This window comes from Plectropomus leopardus, chromosome 8, assembly GCF_008729295.1.
Source record: "Plectropomus leopardus isolate mb chromosome 8, YSFRI_Pleo_2.0, whole genome shotgun sequence".
NCBI lineage: Eukaryota > Metazoa > Chordata > Actinopteri > Perciformes > Serranidae > Plectropomus > Plectropomus leopardus.
This window is the reverse complement of record NC_056470.1, coordinates 1,991,913-2,015,294: the sequence shown is the minus strand read 5'-3', so window position 1 is coordinate 2,015,294 and position 23,382 is coordinate 1,991,913. Positions and strand designations below refer to the sequence as shown.

The 23,382-nt window shown below is 40.5% G+C and overlaps 1 protein-coding gene across 3 annotated transcripts in view; it reads left to right on the top strand.

Annotated features, from left to right (window-relative positions):
- Nucleotides 1-20,501, top strand: part of flna (filamin A, alpha (actin binding protein 280)) — a 70,740-nt gene extending 50,239 nt beyond the window's left edge. The window contains exons 23-49 of one of the 3 annotated variants that reach the window (XM_042491210.1): nt 90-408; nt 615-788; nt 886-1,048; nt 1,572-1,732; nt 2,549-2,716; nt 3,206-3,329; nt 3,904-4,060; nt 4,145-4,334; nt 5,937-5,960; nt 6,470-6,717; nt 7,890-7,964; nt 8,687-8,786; nt 9,651-9,791; nt 9,883-10,011; nt 10,323-10,496; nt 11,276-11,437; nt 11,849-12,052; nt 12,147-12,299; nt 12,407-12,529; nt 13,441-13,707; nt 13,792-13,929; nt 14,215-14,330; nt 16,274-16,406; nt 16,550-16,726; nt 16,849-17,067; nt 17,192-17,389; nt 18,716-20,501. In XM_042491210.1, the coding sequence (XP_042347144.1) occupies nt 90-408; nt 615-788; nt 886-1,048; nt 1,572-1,732; nt 2,549-2,716; nt 3,206-3,329; nt 3,904-4,060; nt 4,145-4,334; nt 5,937-5,960; nt 6,470-6,717; nt 7,890-7,964; nt 8,687-8,786; nt 9,651-9,791; nt 9,883-10,011; nt 10,323-10,496; nt 11,276-11,437; nt 11,849-12,052; nt 12,147-12,299; nt 12,407-12,529; nt 13,441-13,707; nt 13,792-13,929; nt 14,215-14,330; nt 16,274-16,406; nt 16,550-16,726; nt 16,849-17,067; nt 17,192-17,389; nt 18,716-18,900 (4,422 nt within the window). In that variant the 3' untranslated portion in view covers nt 18,901-20,501. The remainder of the gene's footprint in view (nt 1-89; nt 409-614; nt 789-885; nt 1,049-1,571; nt 1,733-2,548; nt 2,717-3,205; nt 3,330-3,903; nt 4,061-4,144; nt 4,335-5,936; nt 5,961-6,469; nt 6,718-7,889; nt 7,965-8,686; nt 8,787-9,650; nt 9,792-9,882; nt 10,012-10,322; nt 10,497-11,275; nt 11,438-11,848; nt 12,053-12,146; nt 12,300-12,406; nt 12,530-13,440; nt 13,708-13,791; nt 13,930-14,214; nt 14,331-16,273; nt 16,407-16,549; nt 16,727-16,848; nt 17,068-17,191; nt 17,390-18,715) is intronic. The other 2 variants (XM_042491211.1, XM_042491212.1) reach the window with 2 other exon arrangements.
- Nucleotides 20,502-23,382: the final 2,881 nt, after the last annotated feature.

Here is a 23,382-nt window from a genome sequence, read left to right as displayed (position 1 = left end):
ATTTGGATTGAATTGAAAGTAGTTTTGCTGCTGACAAACTTTTTTTTGTCATTAGTCATTTAACCGTGTCCCTTCTTGCCTCCTCTCAGGTTCGCTGCTCTGGCCCAGGCTTGGAGCGCGCCAAGGTCGGAGAGAAAGGGGAGTTCATCGTGGACTGCACCAACGCCGGACCGGCTGAGCTGACCATCGAGATCATCTCTGACAGTGGCACCGAAGCGGAGGTCCATATCCAGGACAACGGAGACGGAACCTACACCATCACCTACATCCCTCTGTACCCCGGCTCATACACCCTCACCATCCGCTACGGTGGCCAGGATGTGCCCAACTTCCCCGCTCGGCTCAACGTGGAGCCTGCAGTCGACGCCAGTGGAGTCCGTGTGTTCGGACCAGGAGTGGAGGGCAAAGGTAAAATAAGAAGATAAAACACCTGCTTTGGATTTAGGTTCACATGTTTATAATTTAGTGCTTTGATCACTATATTTTATAATGCTTTCTGGTTGTTTTACTGATTTTAATTTTGCACATCCTGAATCAGATTAGAGCATTTCTGAATATAATCCTGTACAAACATTTCACCAACATGCTGTTTGCTCCCTGTCGTGTGTTTTTAGGTGTTTTCCGTGAAGCGACCACAGACTTTACTGTGGATGCTCGTGCTCTCACACAGAACGGAGGTGATCACATCAAAACCCTCATCAGCAACCCATCTGGCAGCCGCACAGACGCCCTAATCACCGACCTCGGAGATGGAACTTACAACGTAGAGTACACTCCCTACGAGGAGGGTGAGTCCACACACAACAGTGTGTGCAGGATTTATAGATTTGTTATTTGATTCTCCATGACGCAAGTTTGAACATGTATTGTTTTTTTTTTCCCCAGGCCCACACAGTGTGGAGGTTTGTTACGATGGCTCTCCAGTGCCCAAGAGTCCGTTCCGTGTTGCCGTCACTGAAGGCTGTGACCCGGCTCGCGTTCGTGTGCACGGTCCAGGCCTGAAAGGTGGCATCACCAACAAGCCCAACAAGTTCACAGTGGAAACCCGGTAAGTGAGACGAACCTTTTACCCGGAAGAGTCACAGAAATGTGTCTTGCTCATATTTTTCACCCTTTGAGACGTGGCCTGGTTTCTTTTAAAAGTATGGAAAAGAGGCCATGAGCCACAAAAGAAGAATGAACCAAAAATTAGCAAGAAATTAGTAAAAAGGACAAGAAATTTACTTTAAAATGATTTAAAAATAAACAAATAAATAAAAAATCAAGTAACTAAATTAACAAGGCAAACAAGACTTGGAAGAAGTGTTTTTTAAATACAAAATTATTATGATTATATTTTTTTTTTACCTTTCTTCCTCTTGACATTTTCTTTTTTTTTTATTTTAAAAATAATTTTCTAATATTATAATAACAATAAAAATGTTCTAATACATATTTTTGAAAGAAATCCCACCAATTAGCTCAGGGTTCAAAGGTTTAAAATACTTGTGAAAAGCTTCTAAAAGCAGCACAAGAAAGCTGATGTAGCTCCAGGTTTCAAGGGGTTAATGTCCATCGTCTTCCCTCTGCAGAGGAGCAGGGACTGGTGGTCTGGGTCTGGCGATGGAGGGTCCATCAGAGGCCAAAATGTCCTGCACTGATAACAAGGATGGCAGCTGCAGTGTGGAGTACATCCCATACGAGACAGGCACTTACAACCTCAACATCACCTACGGAGGACAGCCCATCAAAGGTACTGAACTGTTCCAGTTGAAACTTTTAGAATGGAGGGACTGGTTTATTTCCTCTGAAGACACCGAAACACTGTGACACACTTCTGTTAGGTGATCTTTAATGCTGCATTCAGACCGCATCATTGTTTGTTTACATTCTTGTTCTCAGAAGTTGAACACTTGTGGATCCTGCATGATAACAAAAATAATATTAACTTGAATTATATAGCTCCTTGTCTTACACGCTTTTCACTCTTCATTTTTGTTGACACACTGTTTCCAATAGGTGTACTGTCACAATCAGCATTGCTATTAATCATTGACATAGCCAAGTTGTGATCGTCAAAACAAAATCTACTTTGCATGTAGTATATTAAAAATAATTTATTTTTTGTAGGGGTTTTTAATTCTAAAAACAGGGGCATCATGACAAAAACCTGGCATTTCAATTGGCAAAATTCTGAAAATTAATGATATGAAATGATATTTATGTTCAGGACTGATGTTGGTTAAAAAAGTTTTGAAAAGTTCATTTTGTTGAGTTTTACTAGTGTTTGTAATATTAAAGTTGGCCCTAAGGGTTAAAAACAGAGTTTATAAAGGGATTTGACAAATAAGGCAAAGCAGAAGAAACACATAGTCAAGACAAAATAAAAGAATACATCAAAAGACAAACTAAAATAGCCAAGTCATGAACTGATAACTCCAAGACAGGCGTGATGAGGGAACGGGAGGCATGAGAGGAAAAAGTGTTGACATGTGATAATGTCTATAAAACTTCACTATCTCTGCTTGCTGTCATTATTTCTAACTTTTCTGAGCTTTTGTGTGTGCAGGTAGTCCATTCTCTGTGCCTGTCAGTGACACAGTGGACAGCACCAAGGTGAAGTGCCAGGGTCCAGGCCTGGGTACCAACGTCAGAGCTAACATTCCTCAGGCATTCACAGTGGACGCCTCCAAAGCTGGAGTCGCCCCGCTGCAGGTCAGAGTGCAAGGACCCAAAGGTAAGTGTGTGTCCTGATGTTCCTGTGGATCTCTACTGAGGATATGAAATGCTTTTAACACTTGAAGAAAAGGACTGGAACACGCTGAGTAATTTGCAGCCTTTAATTGTGAAAATTCGCCACTACTGCGTCTTCATCACGGCCAAAGAGCCTCTCATGAAGACACAGCTGCGTTGAAATGTTTGTCCATTTGCTCAGTTAAAGACTGCAAATTAATCAATGTGCTCAGGACAATATCTTTTCTTTTTTTTAAGCTGAGAGGAATCTGTTTCAGCTGCATGCTACAGGAAGGGTTTGGGTTAGCTTTTTAGGGTTAGGAGGAGAATGTGGAGAATCTTATTTTTTGTTTATTTTCAGGTAATTTTCTTGCAACTTTTTCACTTTTTACTTGTTTTTCCCCATGTTTTTTAAAAGAAATCCCACCAATTTTCTCAGGTTTTAAAGGGGTAACTTCTTTTTGTTTCTGCCCCTGTGTGTGTGTGTGTTCAGGTGTGGTGGAGCCTGTGGAAGTGGTGGATAACGGCGATCAGACTCACACAGTCAACTATGTTCCCACCAGAGAGGGGCCCTATTCCATTAATGTTTTATATGCTGACGAGGAGATCCCACGCAGGTAACACAGAAAGGCTTTTCACATACAGGTTCTCTGTAGAGTCAACATTTAACACATAAATGAATAAATGAATGAATGATTTATTTTGGTTACATACATCATGAGAAACGAATTATTTCACACAAAGTTTCTCAATCCATAACCGAAAAAGGAATAGGCTTATTTTCCCTGATCCTCTCTGCCAAAGGATAACCCAGAATAACAGAAAAATAAAAGAATTCTTTTTTTCAAAAATCATATTTACATTATAATTTGTGATCATTTGACATTTGAAATTTTTCTTAAAAATCAGCAGAGAGCAACACAATTTCAACCCAGCACTGAGTTCATAATAATTAATCATTTGAATCCCAAAACTGAAATACATCTATATTCCACATTCTTGCGAATTTTACATGTTTTAAAAGTGAACAAACCTCTTAAATTATAATTTCTGTCTCTCTATTAAAAAAAATAAAAGAATAGATTGAATACAGACCGGCAGGCTTTTGTTTACATTTCACCTCACCTTGATATTTACTCCTCTTTAGTGTCAGAGTGTGTTCATGCAGCCTGTCCTCTCTCCCCTCCTCAGCCCCTACAAGGTGAAGGTGCTTCCAACACACGATGCCAGTAAGGTGCGTGCCAGCGGACCCGGCCTCAACACCACCGGGGTGCCTGCCTCTCTGCCTGTCGAGTTCACCATTGATGCCAAAGATGCAGGCGAGGGACTGCTGGCAGTGCAGATCACTGTGAGTGCTCACACATGCTGCACATGATAAAACACAATGATTAAAGTAACTGTTTTTAGATTTCGGTACCTTTCTTGCCTGCAGGACCCAGAGGGGAAGCCCAAGAAGGCCAACATCCGTGACAACCATGACGGGACCTACCTGGTGTCCTATGTACCGGACATGACGGGCAGATACACCATCCTCATTAAGTATGGAGGGGATGAGATCCCATACTCACCCTACCGTATCAGGGCCCTGCCTACCGGGGACGCCAGCAAGTGCACCGTCACAGGTATGTACAGGACGGTTTCACCACTGTCATTTGTGTTCATATGGTTAAAAAATAGTTATACAGGTTATACATTTAGTATATCCCTGTCAATACTCCATCAAAATCCATTGTATTTTCTTTTAGTTTCTCTTCTTTATGATAATGAATTTCACTGTTTTATACATACACCTGGATTTCTAAGAGACAGGTCCGCATTTCCCCAGGATTTAATGTCCACATGTTGTTGCAAGAGGACGTCATTTACTGTAAAATGGTTTCAACATCAGCGATAAGCAACAAGTACAGCCCTGAAGGTGGTTCCTGTTTTGTAATAGAAAACAAAAATGAGCTGCCAGCCATCTGATAATGGTATCATCTGATCTGGTAATTATCAAAACAGGAAGTAGGTATACTACACAGTGGGCGGGTTTCCATTACCCCTCAGATGACAAAAGAGTAAAATTGCGAACATAAAATCTGCTTAATGGAATTTTAGTAGAAAAACAACATTGCAAAAAAAGTTTCTCCGCTTGCATGAGGTGGTATTTCAGGCAATTCTAAATAGCCATATTTGGTAAAACTGCGATCGAAACACTTTTTTGGCTTTTCCAGGTCACATGATGCTATGGCTATTTTTTTGTCAGTGGGAACTAGCTCCCTCATGATGCAGCAGGAGCTACAAGAGCTGTTACTGCATCACATAACTCTTAAGAAGTTGAGGGAATCATCTAGAGGCTTTGAATCCACAATTCCTCTGTGAAATGTGGACTATCAGCTCCCAGAAATCCCCGCTCCCACGTATAAGGCACTTGCCCCTCCATTATCGCTCCATAACACGCCTACGTGTCCTTGGATTGGAAATAATGACGGTTAGTGTGGTGGCTGCAATAGAAATAAAGTTGCTAATGTTTTGAACATCCATCGCCATGCTTCTTGAAATGTTATCACCAAAGGAGGAGTCACACAACATCACTCAGTGGAAACACAGTCATCTCACAATTGTGTTTTATCCACATTTCAAAAATAATTCTTTAAGTTTTGCGCAAATCTGTAATGGAAACCCACCTAAAAAAATGAGATTAAAAAAAACCAACTCATTTTTAAGTTTCAGTTTTTATACGGATTTATCAAATCTTGAACTGAAGAGATGTTGGTAGGTGGATTTCATTATCTTTGGGAAGAGCCAGACTAGCAGCTGCCTGTTTACACTTCCAGTCTGTATACTAAGCTACGCTAAGCAGCTGCTTGTCTCTGTGAAACTGTGAAAGAGGATCAATCAGTTGTAAAAAGTATCAGCTAGTCATTTTAAGGTTTCATCTCTCTGTGTACCTGCTGCTCATGTCTCATTTTTCATGCATTGTGATGTTGTGTTCCTCACGCTGTGCTCCTCAGTTACACTCCCCTTCACCCAAGTCCCTGCTGCACACACACACACAAACACACATACACACACATACACATACACACCCTCCCTGCTTCACACTCCACCATCACCGGTTTGTTTCCATCCAAGTGTTTGGAGCACAGTTATTGCCTCCCACCACCCCCACCCCCACCTGACTGTCTTTTTATTTGTCACTTTGTTTTCCCCGCTCTCCTGCTTCTCACCGTTCCTATTATCAGTCTCAATCGGCGGTCACGGTTTAGGTAAGACTTCTGAACCACTTTGTCATGTAGAGGAACTGCTCTACCTTTTCTCTCTTTCTGTCAGCATGGAGGATAGTGGCACCGGCTTTCAGCGTGATATCCCCCTCTCTCTCTTGCTTTTTTTTATAACTTTTTCTCTGACATTTCTCTCTCCCATACCTTCTCTTGTTCCCATCTGGTTTCCACCTCCTGTCATAACCGTTTGTTTCCCTCTCTCATGTTTTATCGGACAGACTAATGGACTAACAGAGTAGGTATGATGGCATGGTGGAATGGCTTATCTAGCTTTATCTCTACGTGGGAAACTGTATGATGATAACATGAGTCGTTGGTAACAGCATACGGTAGATGGAAATAACATGACTACATCTCATCCAACTTTATCCTGGTCTCATGATTGTGGAATGTGCATGCTGAATGTTGCGTGTGTGAAAGGAAGCGTGTGCCTGTTTGTAACAATAACAAATTAATTCCATCCCACCTCTGACCCTTTCACCCTAATTCTTAAGGCGCTGGTGTTGGCCCGACTATCCAGATTGGCGAGCAGACAGTCATCACCGTGGACGCCAAGGCTGCTGGGAAAGGCAAGGTGACATGCAGCGTGTGCACGCCTGAGGGGGCAGAGCTCGACGTGGACGTTGTGGAAAACGAGGATGGCACGTTCGACATCTTCTACACAGCACCGCAGCCTGGCGAGTATGTCATCTGCGTCCGTTTCGGAGGCGAGCACATCCCTAACAGCCCCTTCCAAGTCACGGTGAGTGATGCGCTTTTGAACTGTAATTCATACAGGGTCGTTTGGTTAGGCATTAGGGATGGGCATCATTAAGATGTTAACAGTACTACTACTCTTACCAATACTGCTTATCAATGAAGTACTTAAACAGTACTTTTGGCAGTCATTTTGTGAGGGCTTAAGAGAAAAAATGGGAAAAATAATTAAGAACAGAATTAGTATTGCATTATTTTCTATGTACAGTACTGTGCAGAAGCCTCAGGCCATCATAGATTTGTTGTTTTAGCAGTATTTTTATATATTTCTCTGTCTCTTTATTAAGATATGTGTCAACAAAATGGCTCAAAAGTTGAACCAGTAGCTACTTAAAGACTATAGGTTGATTCATTTTATGAGCTGCATCATGCATATACAAGGTTATGTAGACATTGCAAGCATTGATTTTTTAAAATTATTTTTACAATATCTATTGCACGTCTGTCCAACCTGGAAGAGGGACCCCTCCTCTGTTGCTCTTCCTGAGGTTTTTTAATAGTAGAAATTATGTATACTTTTTCATAGTAATGCATTTAAAATTATTTTACAAAGTTATTATGATGTTTAACCTTTTTTTAGGCTCTTTATTTTTTGTTTTGCTTCCTATTTTTTTTGTTTGGGTTTTTTTTTTGCAAAATTTCAGGTGTTTTTCTTGTACTTTTCACAGATTTCTTGCTGACCTCTGGGTCATTTCTTTTTTTTTTTTGCTCATTGCCTTCTTCCCATCTTTTTGAATAAAATACCAATTTGCGTAGGTCTCAGAAGGTTAAATAAATTATTTGATTGCATTTCCCATCTTTGCTGAGCGAGTTTTGTGTGAAAGGAATTGAAAGCCCGTCCCATATAGATGCCTTTCCCAAATATAAGTTCAGTGATGTGAGCAAATACTAGCCTGCTTTATTAATTGAAGTTTTACATTATCTCCATTTGTGTCGAGTGTAAGCGTGTGAGTGAGTGACTCTGCATGGACCAAAGCTGCTTGACGTGACCGTTTCTCCCTACAGAAGCTTCGTGACCGGGTCCTGGTTGCACCAGACATTTTCTAAATCACTCTGACTACTGTTTTATTCCCCTCCATTCCCGACCATCTTTTTTTACCCTCTCCATCCCCTACACAACCCCCTACCTCCCCCATCACCATCTCCCATCCCACTCAGGCGCTGGAAGGAGCTCCATCAGACCAGCTCATGCAGCAGAGCCAAATGCCCCAGTACTACGCACAACAGCCCTGGGTACCTAAAACCTCTGTCTCCAGCCGCTCTCATCCCTCTCAACTCACTTTTTTTCCTTCTGTTCTTCATTTTCTCTCATTCAAATCATCATTCATGGCCTCCTTTCATCAGCCTGCATCCGTGTCTGCCGCCAGGTGTTTCATCTCTGAGGGGACTTTATGTCTCATTTCACTCCCTCCAGCTCATAAACAGGGTTCCTCTAAGACATGGACAGTGCAACAGAGCTGCACAATCTCAAAAAGACACATTCTTGTTCCTGAGTGTTGGAGTTTCACAACACAAGCAGAGTTTTTTATTGATTATAGGAATTATGTCCCTCGCAATTTGGGAGTTAAATATTCTGCACACATCATTGTGCAGTCTGTCTGTTCAGCAGTGCTCCATGTCAACTTGCTTAGGAGACCAAAGCCATTTTGGGGATAATCAATGTGTCAGCTGCTCCAAATTTTACAAAATGGCGAAACCATGCTTGTCTTCCTCCTTTGACCTAGCAGTGTTTTTGTCCTCATCTCATTCTCTCTCGCAGTTTGTGTTGGTGTCATCGTCCTGACCATGATCACCAATCATTTCATGTCATGATTGTCTCATCCCATTCTATTTGTTGGTGAAACTTTTACCCCTCTGTCCTGCATTGCGCTGATTGCATCTGTGACATATCTGCTGCTGTTACCACGCCTATCACTCACTGATAGTGTATCTGACCTCTGCCCTCTGTCTCCCAGGCAACAGACAGACCAATGGGAATGAATGGTCTGGATGTGGCAGGGCTCAGACCGTTTGACCTGGTCATCCCATTCACCATCCAGAAAGGAGAGATCACAGGTAACATCAACAAGTCTGCACTAAGAGGGGGGCGATATACCCAATATTCTCAGTGTATTGTAGCTTGCTCCGCGTGGGATATATATAATGACAATATCGCAAACATCGAGTATAAATTGTCACATCATTCTTTTAAACTACTGGTACGGCCTCTAACAGACTCACACACACACACACACACACACACACACACAGAAAGCAGGGAACTATAAAGTCACATTCTGCGACCACTGAACACCAAGACATGCAGGGTCCTCCACAATAAAAGCAACAGTGGTTCTGCTTTTATTTGATTTCATTATAACAGTACTTTATTTACCTTAATTATAAAAGTACTTTTTTACCTTTATTATAACACTATTGTATTTAACTTTATTATAACAGTACTTTATTTACCTTTATTATAACAGTACTTTATTTACCCTTATCATTACAGTACTTTATTTCCCATTATTATAACAGTACTTCATTTACCGTTATTATAGAAGTATTTTATTAAACTAAATTATAACAGTACTGGATTTACCTTTATTATAACCATACTTAATTTATCTTTATTATAACAATACTTTATTTACATGTATTACAAACAGTGCTTTATTTACCTTTATTGTAACAGTATTTGATTAAACAGTACTGTAACTGTATTATATGGCAGTAGCTACTTTATTTAACTTTATTGTAACTGTAGGTGCTGTAATAATTTTGTATTTTAGTAGTGTGCAGTAATTTATAGGAGATTTTAAAATGTATACCTTGTATCACAACATAGCCTAAAAATATTGCGTTATATATTTTAAAGCCATACAAACAGACTGACCCCTGAACTTCAGTGATCGTGATCATTTCTGTCCTCTGTTTCAGGTGAGGTCAGAATGCCCTCAGGAAAGGTGGCTAAGCCTGACATCACAGACAACAAGGACGGCACCGTCACTGTCAAGTACGCTCCCACTGAGGCCGGTCTGCACGAGATGGACATCAAATACGACGGCATCCACATTCCTGGTATAACTCAACTCAGAAGCAATAATACAACCCAATTGAGTATCCTTGAAGGTGCATTAACAATTCTTCTTTTCTCTTTTGTCAATCACAGGAAGTCCTCTTCAGTTCTTTGTGGACTACATGAACAGTGGGAATGTCAGCGCTTACGGCCCTGGCCTCATCCATGGGACTGTCAACAAGCCTGCTGTCTTCACGGTTAACACTAAAGATGCTGGAGAGGGTATGTAGCTGTCATATGGCAGCATGTGTTGAAATATAGTCATCATGACTGCACCAATAATTGTTGCTTTATTTGTAGAGCACATGTCATACAACAGGGCTATTCAAAGTGCCTTACAGAGAAATTAATTAATTACTAAAGGGTTTAAAATTTTTAAAATAAAAATCACCCTTAAAATAGCAAAAGTGCAGACAAGAGCTGCAAAGATTAAAAAGACTGTAGAGAAAAAAACAAGAGAGAGGCTGACAAATTAGTTGTAAAAGGAAATGCATAGTCACCAAACAGTGTCTGTTCATATCATGTCCTTGTAGGGGGTCTGTCTCTAGCCATCGAGGGTCCATCTAAGGCTGACATCAGCTGTCTTGACAACCAGGATGGGACCTGCACTGTGTCCTACCTGCCCGTCCTGCCTGGAGACTACAGCATCCTGGTCAAATACAACGACAAGCACATCCCCGGTAGCCCCTTCTCTGCCAGGATCACTGGTAATATCATCTGTTCTCATATCCTCATTTACTCACTGGAGATCTGAACCCAGCAGGTCAGGTCAGGCCTAGTCGGGTCTGGCCAGAGAATCGAAGCACTAGTTTAGAAATCGTATTAAATTTCCAATTGTGATATTGTAAGTTTTGGCTTCCTGCTTTTAAAGGCTTCGTACATTTTCTGAACTGTTTTGTCATTTACCTTCACTTAATCATTCTAACACATTACTGATATTATTGATTTATCAAAAATCTCATCATGAAATGAAAACTGATCCACTGATTTACAGATGTTTCTTTAACAAAGTAAGCCTGTGGGAAGTCTTTTTACACCAGATGGCATCACATGATGGACCCACAAGTTTTAATTACACGGTTTGGCCACATTGTTAAATTTGCCTCAATGCCAGGTGCTGTTCCTGGGGGTTTGTTTAGTGTTTATTAGGATCCCCATTAGGTGTCCTACAGCACAGCTAATCCTCCTGGGGTTGAGCAAACCCCTCAGTCAAAGAAAGATAAAGATGCCTGTGTTGCTGTGACTGTAAGTAGAGCAGGAGAAGGTTGTGTCATTTGTGATTATAAAAGCAGATCAGCTAGTTTATCTACTTTGTTAGGCCCTCTAGTTTTCCAAATTTTGTCACCAGTTTATCAAAATGTGATCAGATTGTACGCCAAGGAGGCAGGACAGAGAGACATCTGTCACCTACACCGTCTTCTGTCCTCTGAGCATGCCTATACTGTCTTCTGTCCTCTAAGTGTGCCTGTCTCTGCTGTGTCCTCAGGTGATGACTCCATGAGGATGTCCCACCTGAAGGTGGGCTCAGCTGCAGATATCCCGCTGGACATCGGCGAGCTGGACCTCAGCCAGCTGACCGCTTCCCTCACCACGCCCTCAGGCCGTGAGGAGCCCTGCCTCCTCAAGATGCTGCGTAACGGACACGTTGGTGAGTGAAGAGAAATGGATTGAAAAGTCTTAGCTGTTGTCATTTTTGCTTTTTTTGCTTTTTTTGTTTGCCAGTTTTTTGCTGTTGATTACAGAAAGTTATATTAGTACATTTGTGGTACGATTTAAACCGTTTTAAACCAGCATTACATCTGGTGATGAGTAAAAAAAGAATAAATAAACAAACAAAAATCAGCACCTTTGCAGGGAGATAATGTAGCGTTTTTTTTTTTAATGATGATGCCGTCAGAACATACCGTATTGTTATCACTGTACAGTAAAAAGGGCGATAACCCATGATATCTGTGGGGTTGGTCTGGGACCTTTTTTTTTTTTTTAAGTCTACTAGATCTTTTTCTTTTCTTATTGATCCTCTTTTTAACTCTCCCCTGCTGTTTTGTGTCTGTCACAGGCATCTCATTTGTGCCCAAGGAGATCGGAGAGCACCTGGTGAACATCAAGAAGAATGGGCGCCACATTCCCAACAGCCCCATCGCTGTTATGATCAGCCAGTCAGAGATCGGTGATGCCAGCCGTGTGCGTGTGAGCGGACAGGGTCTGAGTGAGGCCAGGACCTTTGAGCCTGCTGAGTTCATCATTGACACTCGTGATGCAGGTACGAGCCTGAAAGAAAATATTTCTACATGTGTCACTTTCCTTTTCAGTCATCCTGATTTAATATTTATCACTGCTCCATTATGTTTCTTCAGGCTATGGTGGCCTGAGTCTGTCCATCGAGGGGCCCAGCAAAGTGGACATCAACACCGAGGACCAGGAGGACGGTACCTGCAAGGTCACCTACTGCCCCACCGAACCAGGAAATTACATCATTAACATCAAGTTTGCTGACCAACATGTGCCAGGTGCTTACCTGATAACATTGAAGGGTTACAGAGCACAGCCATGTTGTTCTGACGTACTAAACTAAATCAATCATTTTGTGTGTGTGTGTGTGTGTGTGTGTGTTCAGGAAGTGCATTCACAGTGAAGGTAACAGGGGAGGGTAGGATGAAGGAGAGCATCACCAGAAAGAGGAGAGCAGCATCAGTTGCCAACGTGGGCAGCCAGTGTGACCTCAGCCTCAAAATCCCAGGTAATGATGACATCATAATGCTTCTCTCTGTGCTTAAGGGAGGAACCAAATTCTTAATTATGGCATAACTGGTGTGATTTGACAGATCGGTAATGGGTAGTTTGACTCATCCATGAACTGAATTTGGTGGTCAAAGGTCAAGGTCACTGTGACCTTGTATCCATCTCATGTTGTGAATGCAAAATCTTAAGAAGTTCTAATGGGAATTTCTTCAAATTTAGCACAAACGTCCACTTGCACTCAACAATTAACTGAATAGAACTTGGTGGTCAAAGGTCAAGGTCATTATGACCTTGGATCCATCTAATTTCGTAAATTCAAAATCTCAAGGAGCCCCCTAGGGGCTAAAATTTGGCACAAACATTGATTTGGACTCAAAGATGAACTGATTAGAGTTTGATATTCAAAGGTCAAGGTCACTATGACCTTTGTTTTTGGCAAATCCTGACAATCTGACACAATTGCCTAATAGGATAAAATCACATTTTATATCCATATCCATATGTCCATTATGTTCGGCAAAAACACTTTTCTGGACATTGTTTAAAACCATAAGGACAGAAACCGAAGGAGAGACGTTTGGTCAGATACTGACACTAATGACTCTAATCTTGGGTGTCCACCGTAAAACTGTGCTGATCGTAGAGATCTTCTGTGCTGCCAGGGGAAAGATGAGTGCAAACTGTAATTGCAACTTGACTGGTGCACAGAGACATAAAACAACAAAGCTTTAATTATTCTTGTTACATGGTTACCAGTGTTACTTGGTTTAGTCTGACCAGTAGCTAATAGTGACTAATTTAAGATAATGCCAGTTTCTTTATGTTCCAATGTCATACAAGAGTTAAAAGTTAGAAAGACTCACTGCATGTTTTTTATTAATTATTCAATCATGTGACTGCCTGCCTCAGAGATCAGCATAGCGGACATGACGGCTCAGGTGATGAGCCCGTCCGGCAAGATCCACAAGGCTGACATCATGGAGGGAGAGAACAACACCTACTGCATCCGTTTCGTTCCCACTGAGACGGGCGTGCACACCGTCAGTGTCAAATACAACGGCGCACATGTGCCTGGCAGCCCATTCCAGTTCACCGTGGGGCCCCTGGGAGAGGGCGGGGCTCATAAGGTCCGTGCTGGAGGGCCGGGCCTGGAGAGAGCAGAGGCTGGAGTACCAGGTTGGTGTGGCGGCTGGATTATAAGTTTGTGTTATGTACTGTGATGTGTCGCTGACTCTGTTTGGGCCCGTGTGTTGTGTGAAGCTGAGTTCAGTATCTGGACGAGGGAGGCTGGTGCTGGAGGTCTCAGCATTGCTGTGGAGGGGCCGAGCAAGGCTGAAATTGCCTTTGAGGACCGCAAGGATGGCTCCAGTGGAGTGTCCTACATCGTGCAGGAGCCTGGTGAGACAAGAGACAGGGACATGTTGATGCATGGATGAGAATCAAGCATGTGCTGCAAAAAATGATTTATACATCCAGTAAATATCTCTTCTTTAGTGCTGCTTTTGATTTTTGTTGTTTTTGTTTGTTTTTGTGGGGGTTTTTTTCCGATTTTACACACTTTTTGTAGCATAAATGTTTCTATAAAAACAAATAAGCTATATATATGCTGTGGACACCTGTCACTGTTTTTGTATTTACGTGACCATTTTAGTGATTTTCTGACCTCAAATCCGTCCCCCGTAGGAGACTACGAGGTGTCGATCCGTTTCAACGAGGAGCACATCCCTGACAGCCCCTTCATTGTCCCTGTGGCCTCGCCGTCAGATGATGCCCGTCGCCTTACTGTTGCCAGTCTTCAGGTGAGGCTCTGAGACACACACACATCCGTGTGCACACACGCCAGGCCTCAGTACACTACCTGCAATGCAGCAGCAGCAGCAGCAGCAGCAGCAGCAGAAGATGATAGATTTACTCTTTGTGCAATATCAGATAGAAGAATATCATGAACAGCACAGTGCAACACAAGAGACAGTTTAGCTTTGGGGTTTTACACAGTAGACCATATTGTCAGCTCATAGGGGCTTTAATAGTGTGGTAACAAAAGCAGATGCTGTCATATTTAACAATTTGACAACTTAGTTATAACAGTGTTAAGTTGGGTATATATGTAATAAATATTTCAGCACACAGAGATGGATATATTTGCATATGGTGAGAGTTCAGATGTAAAGGTGTAGGATCAGCAGGTGCTGCTGCATTGTTAGGCAGTGCAAGGGCTTCTGGGATACTAGAGGACTGTGTGTGTTTCTCGTGCCTCATTCTAAAGGCTGCCAACAGCCTCCCAACTCTAAAAGTTACACAAGGCGCTAAAGGGTTAAAGAGGTCTGCCATGGCCTTTTCTCCTCTCTGTCTCTGTTCTCACTGTTTCACATTTCCATCCATCACTGTGGAGGCCCATCTCTGACAGATAAACAGAGAAATGCAGGATAAAAATAGAAACTCATGCTAAGTCAGAATGCTAAGACACTGAGTAAATACATGACTTACTCAGTCAAAATAATCATAATTTTAAAAAAATGAATTTCTCGTCATGTTGACTTACTACGAGTTTTTCTATTTTTATCATGCATAACTTTTTAATGTTTTTTCTTTTTCTGTCAAAAGTGGGTATTTACACACACAACACATTCACTCTCAAATGTTAATATTAATCTTCACCTGCATGCAGACACAACTTCACACAACACAGATGTGCTCACACATAAATAAACTTTCAAATATGCCCAGAGATAAAAGTTTTCACACACAGAAAAATCACCTTTCTTTCTCTCTTCTCTTCAGTTTCTGTTAAACTCACACAAACACCTGCCTTTTCACTGCTCAGCCCTCCTCTTTAGCCCTGTTAGTGGCCTCCAGGTAAGCTACACAGTATTATAGGATATGTGAATATGATACTGGGGTGACCATGATGCTGTAAGTAGGTATGTCACATACCAGGAATTGAGTAGTTAGCACTCATACCAGTGAAATTCCCCAATTCTTGAAACCAAATTAGACACCATGGTGAAAAAATAAAAACTAAATAAATCCCATGCACTTAAACAGGCATTCCTTTATGACAAATATTTCAATTGAATTTATTTTAAAATGTTAATATTAATCCCTAATGATTCAACTTGAAAGCAGAGACTAGACTGTCCTGACATCAAGGACATTCAGCTTGCTTTGGGAAGCCAGGGGCCAGTCACAGCAGCCTAATACATGTTTATTTAATTTAGGACATTTTAGGATTTTAGGTCATTTTAAGGTTGTAGGACTTTAGCTAGGACCTCTGTATGCACTCTGGTACCTTGTGTATAGTAGAAGTACGAAAACAATTCCCAGAATAACTTTATTTTTATTGTGAATTAGAAAATGGTTGGGGAGTCAACTGACACCCTATCAGGGGCCAGATTTGGCCCACGAGCCATAAGTTGACTGTCACTGGCCTGTAGTGTAGTAACATACTTCTCCAGTAATGTTGTTGTTCAGCACTTGCACATGTGTGATGGTAGGTGGAAGGTTAGTTGTCTCGCCCTGTCTCTACTTAAATTGGACAACTGGTAAAAAAGTGATGGTGACAAGTGCAGCATTTTACCCAAAGTTGAACATTTTTCAACTCTGGCCAACAGAGAAAAACGCAGAGTGCAATGGCCTCAAGTGGAAGATGTTTTTCTTTTTTCCAGCCAGGGTTAGATAGTTATTTGCCTGTGTTAAATATGGTGATCCAGTGTTGAGAGTGTGAGTCTGTGTTGTCGAGCAGGAGTCGGGTTTGAAGGTGAACCAGCCGGCATCATTTGCCGTCAGCCTAAACGGAGCAAAGGGTGTGATTGATGCAAAGGTCCACAGCCCGTCTGGAGCTCTGGAGGAATGCTGCGTCACTGAGATCGACCAAGGTAACCACAGAGATGGTATCCAAACTCAACACCTTCAGCCTGATCACACTAAAAGGATGTCACATTTTGGGGAGAGTTTTGGTAGCATTGATGGACAAGAGAGCACGTTTTAATGTCCTTTACATTCCCCTTCCTCTGTCTAGATAAGTATGCAGTCCGGTTCATCCCCAGAGAGAACGGTCTGTATTTAATTGATGTAAAGTTCAACGGAAGTCACATACCTGGTAGTCCATTTAAGATCCGCGTAGGAGAAATGGGCCAGGCTGGAGACCCTGGGATGGTGTCTGCTTACGGAGCAGGACTGGAGGGAGGCACCACAGGTAACACACTGCACCTTCACACCACAGAAGAAAATGACATGGAGTGGCAGTGAATGCTCCTTCTAAACATTTTGTCCCAATCATCACCTCCATCCTCCCTGTTCTGGCTTGTTTACCTTCAGGAACTGCCTGTGAATTTGTGGTGAACACAAGCAACGCCGGCCCCGGCGCTTTAGCTGTGACCATCGACGGGCCCTCCAAGGTGAAGATGGACTGTGTGGAGTGCCCCGAGGGCTACAAGGTCACATACACCCCAATGGCTCCTGGCAACTATCTCATTTCCATCAAATACGGCGGCCCTTACCACATTGTTGGAAGCCCCTTCAAAGCCAAGATCACTGGTGAGGAACATCTTTGTTTTTCATGCAAACATGTAAGAATCCTAAAAAAAAAATGCACACAAAAAAGCTGAACTGAATGTAAGTATCCCAGAGATTAATTGACACTCTCGTCTCCATCCTCCAGGTTCCAAACTTGTGTCCAGCCACAGTATGCACGAAACCTCTTCTGTCATGGTTGACCCTGTGACCCGTGCCATCAGCTGCTCTCAGCAGGCCACTCCCACTCAGTCAGATGCCAGCAAGGTCGTGGCCAAGGGCCTGGGCCTGACCAAGGGCTTCATCGGTCAGAAAAACAGCTTCAGTGTTGACTGTAGCAAAGCAGGTGTGTATGATTGTGATGTTTAACAGTACATTTTTGTGCTTTTCCACCTCACCAAGAAATTAACAATCTTAAATCTATGGAATAACATGTGTGTCATTCCTGATGGGACATTTAGAGCACAGAAATAGAATTTTTTTCTGTACACCTAAATTGCAAAGTGAAAGCAGCAGTTTCTTTGGTTACAGAAGTAAAAGTCATTACTGATAAAATAAGGATACAAATATGTATATTTTAGAGAAGTAGTAAACTACATCTTCCAAGATGCATTTTGTCAAAAACATCCAAACAGCAATGCTTAAAATTCTGTCACATTCCTCGCTGATGGTGAGCAGAAGTAATTGATTTTTTCATTTTGCAAGAAAAGATTGAAATGGGAAAGAGTATACTTTGTATGTGATGTATACCAAAAAGCCAGAGAACAAAATTCTAGTTGGGAGTAAAGTGAAGAATGATTAGCCAATCAGTGCCACAGGCAGGAGTAGCGTGGTAGTCCGTCTTTTGTCGAACACTGTCAATCAGTATGTAGCCAATGAGGAGTAATAATATCCATGCTGACTGCTGTAGATGAGATAGACGCTATCAAGGCTTTTCTAAATCAGCACGTCTTCTTATATTGGGCATTGCACTTTGTACTTAGCTCTCTATGCTAAAACCCACATAAAACAAGTATGCTGCCATGGCTATGCATCAAAATGTCAGATTCAAGTGGACTGGTTGGTTTGCAAAAACTAAATCCCTCCTCCCATGAAAACCGGTCAGAATGGACGCAATGTCAAACAGGAGATGGAAACTTAGCATAACACGTTATCAGTTTTGTCCAAAATCGGGAAAGACGAAGGCAGCTTGATAGTAAAATGTCCTGTGACCTGCTGGCTTCTTTATATATAACTCCAGGGGTGGAAGGGAGCCCTGCATTGTGATCTGAGAACGATTGGGAGTCAACAAAGAAAAGCCAAATCTGGTGTAATACCTTTTTTTAATTTAATACAATTTTCTGGTTTTAGTTAAAATAACAGCCTCGGGAGGCTGGATCGTTTTGAGACTTCCAGCACTAGCACGTAGCAGGCGTGGCAACAAAATGTTGCAAAAACTTTACATTTTTTATCATTTCTGGCTAATTTTTGAGCCATTTCTTATGAAGTTGCTTTTAGTCCTTTTTCCATGTTTTTCAAGGAAATCAAGCTAATATGCTATGGTTTTAAAGGGTTAAGGCACAAATATAACATCATACAAGTGATCAGTATCTTGCTAACACAACATTTTTTAATAATCTCTTTGGCTAATAGCAATGTATTCATGTAGACACTGATCTGTCTCCGTCCACAGGTCGAAACATGCTCCTGGTTGGCGTGGACGGCCCCAAGGTCCCATGCGAGGAGATCCTAGTGAAACATTTGGGCAACCGTTTGTACAACGTCAGCTACCAGCTGAAAGAGAAGGGAGAGTACATCCTGGTGGTCAAGTGGGGAGACGAGCACATCCCGGGCAGCCCCTACCACATCACTGTCTAAACGCCCAGCGCCGCCATCACAAACTTATACCACTGTTCAGTACAAGTGAAATTCTATCTAGAGTTTAACCGATTATTGTTTACAACGCCGAGTCCCTCCCCTGTTACAAAATTAAGATTTCTGGCTTTTTTATTTTGTGTCTTATTTTCTAACTATTTAACCAGCTAAAAAAAAAAAAAAAAAACTTTCACATCAGTGTTTACCCGCAGCCAGATTTCTGTGTTTTTCCACAAGTTTTAAATTCCAACATCATCACCAGTCCAGAGTCTCCCAAAGATGAACGAATGGACACATATTCCTTATTTCCGGTCATTTGCTCTGTTTTTTTGTCTTATTCTTGTACTCATCACATCATTCAATAAATTTAGGGAGGAAAAAGATGCACCTTTTTTTGTTGTTATGGTAAGCTTTAGGCTTTTCAGTCATGGACATAAAGTGGACATTAGCAGGTTTGTGAGGACTAGTGTACAGCGATAGGTTAGCTTAGTGTAGCAGCAGTAGATTTTGGCCCCGCTGAGCCCAGCGTTTGATGGAAGGTGACTGTTTACACTGGATGAGCTACTCTCACATACATAAATAATGGATTCAGTTTAAAATGAGCGATCACAGGACTCAAACCAAAGAGTGTCAGACGTAATGTGCCTTCCTGACCTGTTGGGTTTATCTGTGCAACTGTGTGAAAGTGCTCTTTTACACACAGCGACACACTTTGACAGAAGATCTTTAATTGTGCGTATGAAAGTTAGATAGACTGTTAGTCTGTTAGAAGCTCAGCACTGATCCAGCCCACTTCAGCATGTGTTTGTCATGATGCGCTCTAACTAACCCAGTTGTTTTACCTGCTGCTAGTGTGATCCAGTTTTAGGCACTGCTGATCTTTATGTGGATTAGAATAGGGAAATGACAAAAAGATTCAAGATGAGGCGATGTATGTGAACAGGGAGGAGAAAGACACATTTCACCGTAGCATACTCATGGTTTGTCTCACACGTGCTCTCGACACCCTTTAGTGTGTTTTTAAACGTGGCACAACATGAGATCTGCATGTTCATTCAATTGTAAAAGGCAATACAGAAAGCCTCTGATTCAGATAAACATGACGTGAGTATGGAACTTTTTTTTTGTAGAAATCAAAAAGGTTTAAAAAGGGAAGTTTCTAAAGTTGTGCCGAACAGGAGGGCTGAAGATGATGTTGTTGGTTCGTCACGTCCTAAAAGAAAAAAAGAAAAAACACGATGACCAAAAAAACTAAGGAGAACAGATGTTGCTTTGTGTTCTGCTAAGTGTTTGTATCTCACCCCCCCGTCAGCCGCCACCCCCCCCCCCCCCCCCCCCCCCTCATCCTTCCAGCTGGCTTTGTGCATAGTCTATCTTTCAGAACAAAAAAATTAATTTTGTCCTAAGTAAAAATTAAAGGCTTTAAAAGTGTTTGTAAGACAGTATTTTGATACACAATAAAGTTGTCTAAGTATTTTTCTGTCAATCAAATGGCTGTTTGTTTTATGTCTTCACATTGAATGAATGGATAAATTAAGATCATGAAAAATATGAAACAAGGGAAACATAAATTCTATCAAAATTCATTAAAAACTGAACTTGGACTCATAGTCTGCCTGTATTCTGTCTTCAGTGCATAGTTTATAACAGGCCCTAAAAACTTAAATTGCTGAACTCTTTTTTTGTTCTTTATTTTTGATACTGAAATTTCATTATTTTTTCCACAATTACAACTAATTTTCTAGCAAGTAAATCAGTATAACGTAGCACCCGATTTTTGGGGGCAGATACAGATATTGGGGAGTAAAAACTGTATAGTATTGTTATATTTGTTGATATTACTTATATATTAAATTATGCAATTTAAATCATCCCTCAGTTACGGTAATCAAAAACTGACAAAGATATGTAATAGAGTAAGGACATGTTACAGTTTAACAAACTTTATTGTGAAAAAAAAAAAGTGACAGCGCATTGAAACAGTAAACTTAATTTCGGAATTTGATTGTTCTAAATTACTCGAAGCGTCTCTCTCTGCATTATGTTTTGTTTAAAATAAGCTTTTCATATTGTGAATAACAGACAATATGTAAGCCAATACTGATTTATCTGTCATGGGCCAATATTGACCCATAAAGTCATCTGACCAATAAGTTAGTCGGGCTCTAGTGTAATCATAATAATAAAAAAAATAGTAAAACAAATACAAAATATATTTAAAATAAATAATAAAATACCTTTACAAATATGTATCTATATCTAAAATATATTTAAAAAATAAATCTATATAAAATAAATAAAGGAGGAAAATATATTAAAGGAATAGGGGTTGTACTGATGCCTTTAAAGTCATATTCACACAGATTAGTCACAAAAGATATATTTTATGCACAATTATACTCTATTTCTAATGCACTATTGTTGAAATGCAAATCATCTGAAGTTCAGAGGAGCCTCCAGAGGTTTCCAGTCAGCTGTTTCCTCTTTGAATCAAGTCTCTCAGATCTCTGAGTAAATGTTTTATCAGTAGCTGCCATACATTTATGAAGCTGCTCTCATTTCCTTTCATTTTGGCATGGAGGCTTTCTTTTAGAAGATGTCTAAATACCACAGCATTACCTACAGGTTTTTCTTGGATCCTATTAAACGGTGCACTTTTTTTGTCAGAAAAAGTACTTTGTTTAGCAACTTAAATCTCAGAGATCTTACAGTGTTTTTTATCTAAATGTAAAAGTTATTGCTCTCTTCATATAGTAAGCATGGCTGCGATGTGAGGTGAATATCCACAGATGTTTCCAGTGAGTGGAAAATGTTTAGATTATAATGTACTCCATTACTGAAGTCTGCAGCCAACGCCCTTCCTGGAGGAAAAGTCCTTATTAGGCTGACTGACTTTGTGCCTCCAGAGGCCGCTGCAGGAGAGAAAATCAGAAGATTCACAGCACAAAGCTTTGCACAACAGGCCTACTTTGAGCTAAATCTAATACCTCAGAAAAAAAAAACGGGTTGTTATAATAATAATTTGTTCATGCAAACTCTCAATAGATAGGGATCTTTATCATTATCATCAGTCTTTCAGTAGCAGGCTGGTACAGTAGTATTTTTTCTTACTTTGATTTGTACACACGCTGCAAACCCACCAAAGATAATGCAAGAAAAAAAAGGATAGGAGAGCATTGAGAATGTGAATGATCATATTCCTGATGGTTTTCTTTTCCTTTTTTGTTTTTGTTCTTCAGAGTTATGTCTCATCTCATTCTTGAACTGGTGAAGTCCCACATAGCATTTTGAACACATGTTCTACATCAATTCCCAAATATTAAACATGAAAGTAGTCATGAAGTGAATTTTTTATGACACTATAACAGAGTCCACATGATTCAGAAATTCCATTTCTGTATTTGTTTAAAAATTATGTTGGATTAAACATATCATTTTACAAACATACTTTGCTAACATGAAGTATCAGAAGTAATTTAACGATATGGAATGTAGGCCTACTTAAGTATTGAAAGTAAAAGTGCATTTTTTTAATTTTTTTTTTTTTTTTTTTTTTTTTTACCAGTTAAAGAGTTTAAACAACAAAATCCAGTGTTTTTCCTTTTACTTTTCCTTCCCTGTTAGGGAACACTCCCACAACACTGGCAAACATTACCTACACCTTGCAGTAAGGTTTTAAAGAAAGCATTTTAATCTAATGTTCAAAGAACCTTTTAAGGATGTTTACACTCCCACAATGTTACATGAGAGCAAAGGAAGAACATTTTGAAAGCAACATTCTGAATGTCATATTGAGGACTGAGATTTCAGAACTTTTTTATGAAAATGTAATGTAATGTCATATATTTAAAAAATAAATAAATAAAAATTTCCACATTTATTGAGAATGTTACCTTAACTTTAAGAAGAACATTCTGGGAACTAAAAGTAAACTTAGGTAGAGGAGAACAAGTATAGCCTACATTTAGCCTATTAAGGGAATGAAGTGGAGTTAAAGTATACATTTATTTAGGAAATGTAACTAGTGGAGTACAAGTAAAAGTCGACTAATATAAAAACTCAAGAAGAGTTAGTACTGTAACAAAGTATTATTACTTTGTTACAGTACACCACTGCCTATAGTTCTGTTTTAAAAACATAATACTACTACCAGTCACATGAACCACACATCTTTAGTTGATATGTAAACTGGTGAAGAGAGCCAACATGAACACTAGGAGACTGAAACAGCTAAATGGAATTCAGCCATCTTTCAAAAAGCAAAAAAACAAATCCTGTTTTTGTTTTAGTTATTAGGCAACTTCTGCCACATGTTCAAATGTCTTATGTGAAAAAAGACCCAGATTATATTAAAAACATGGAGGTGGTCATTACATTATGCACTTAGCTTTATTTTGCAGATAACAGAATGGTTTATCTTGAATGATTCAGTGTGAGTAGGCTACGCAGTAAACGTGTTTGTGAAACTGCCGGCAGCACATCATG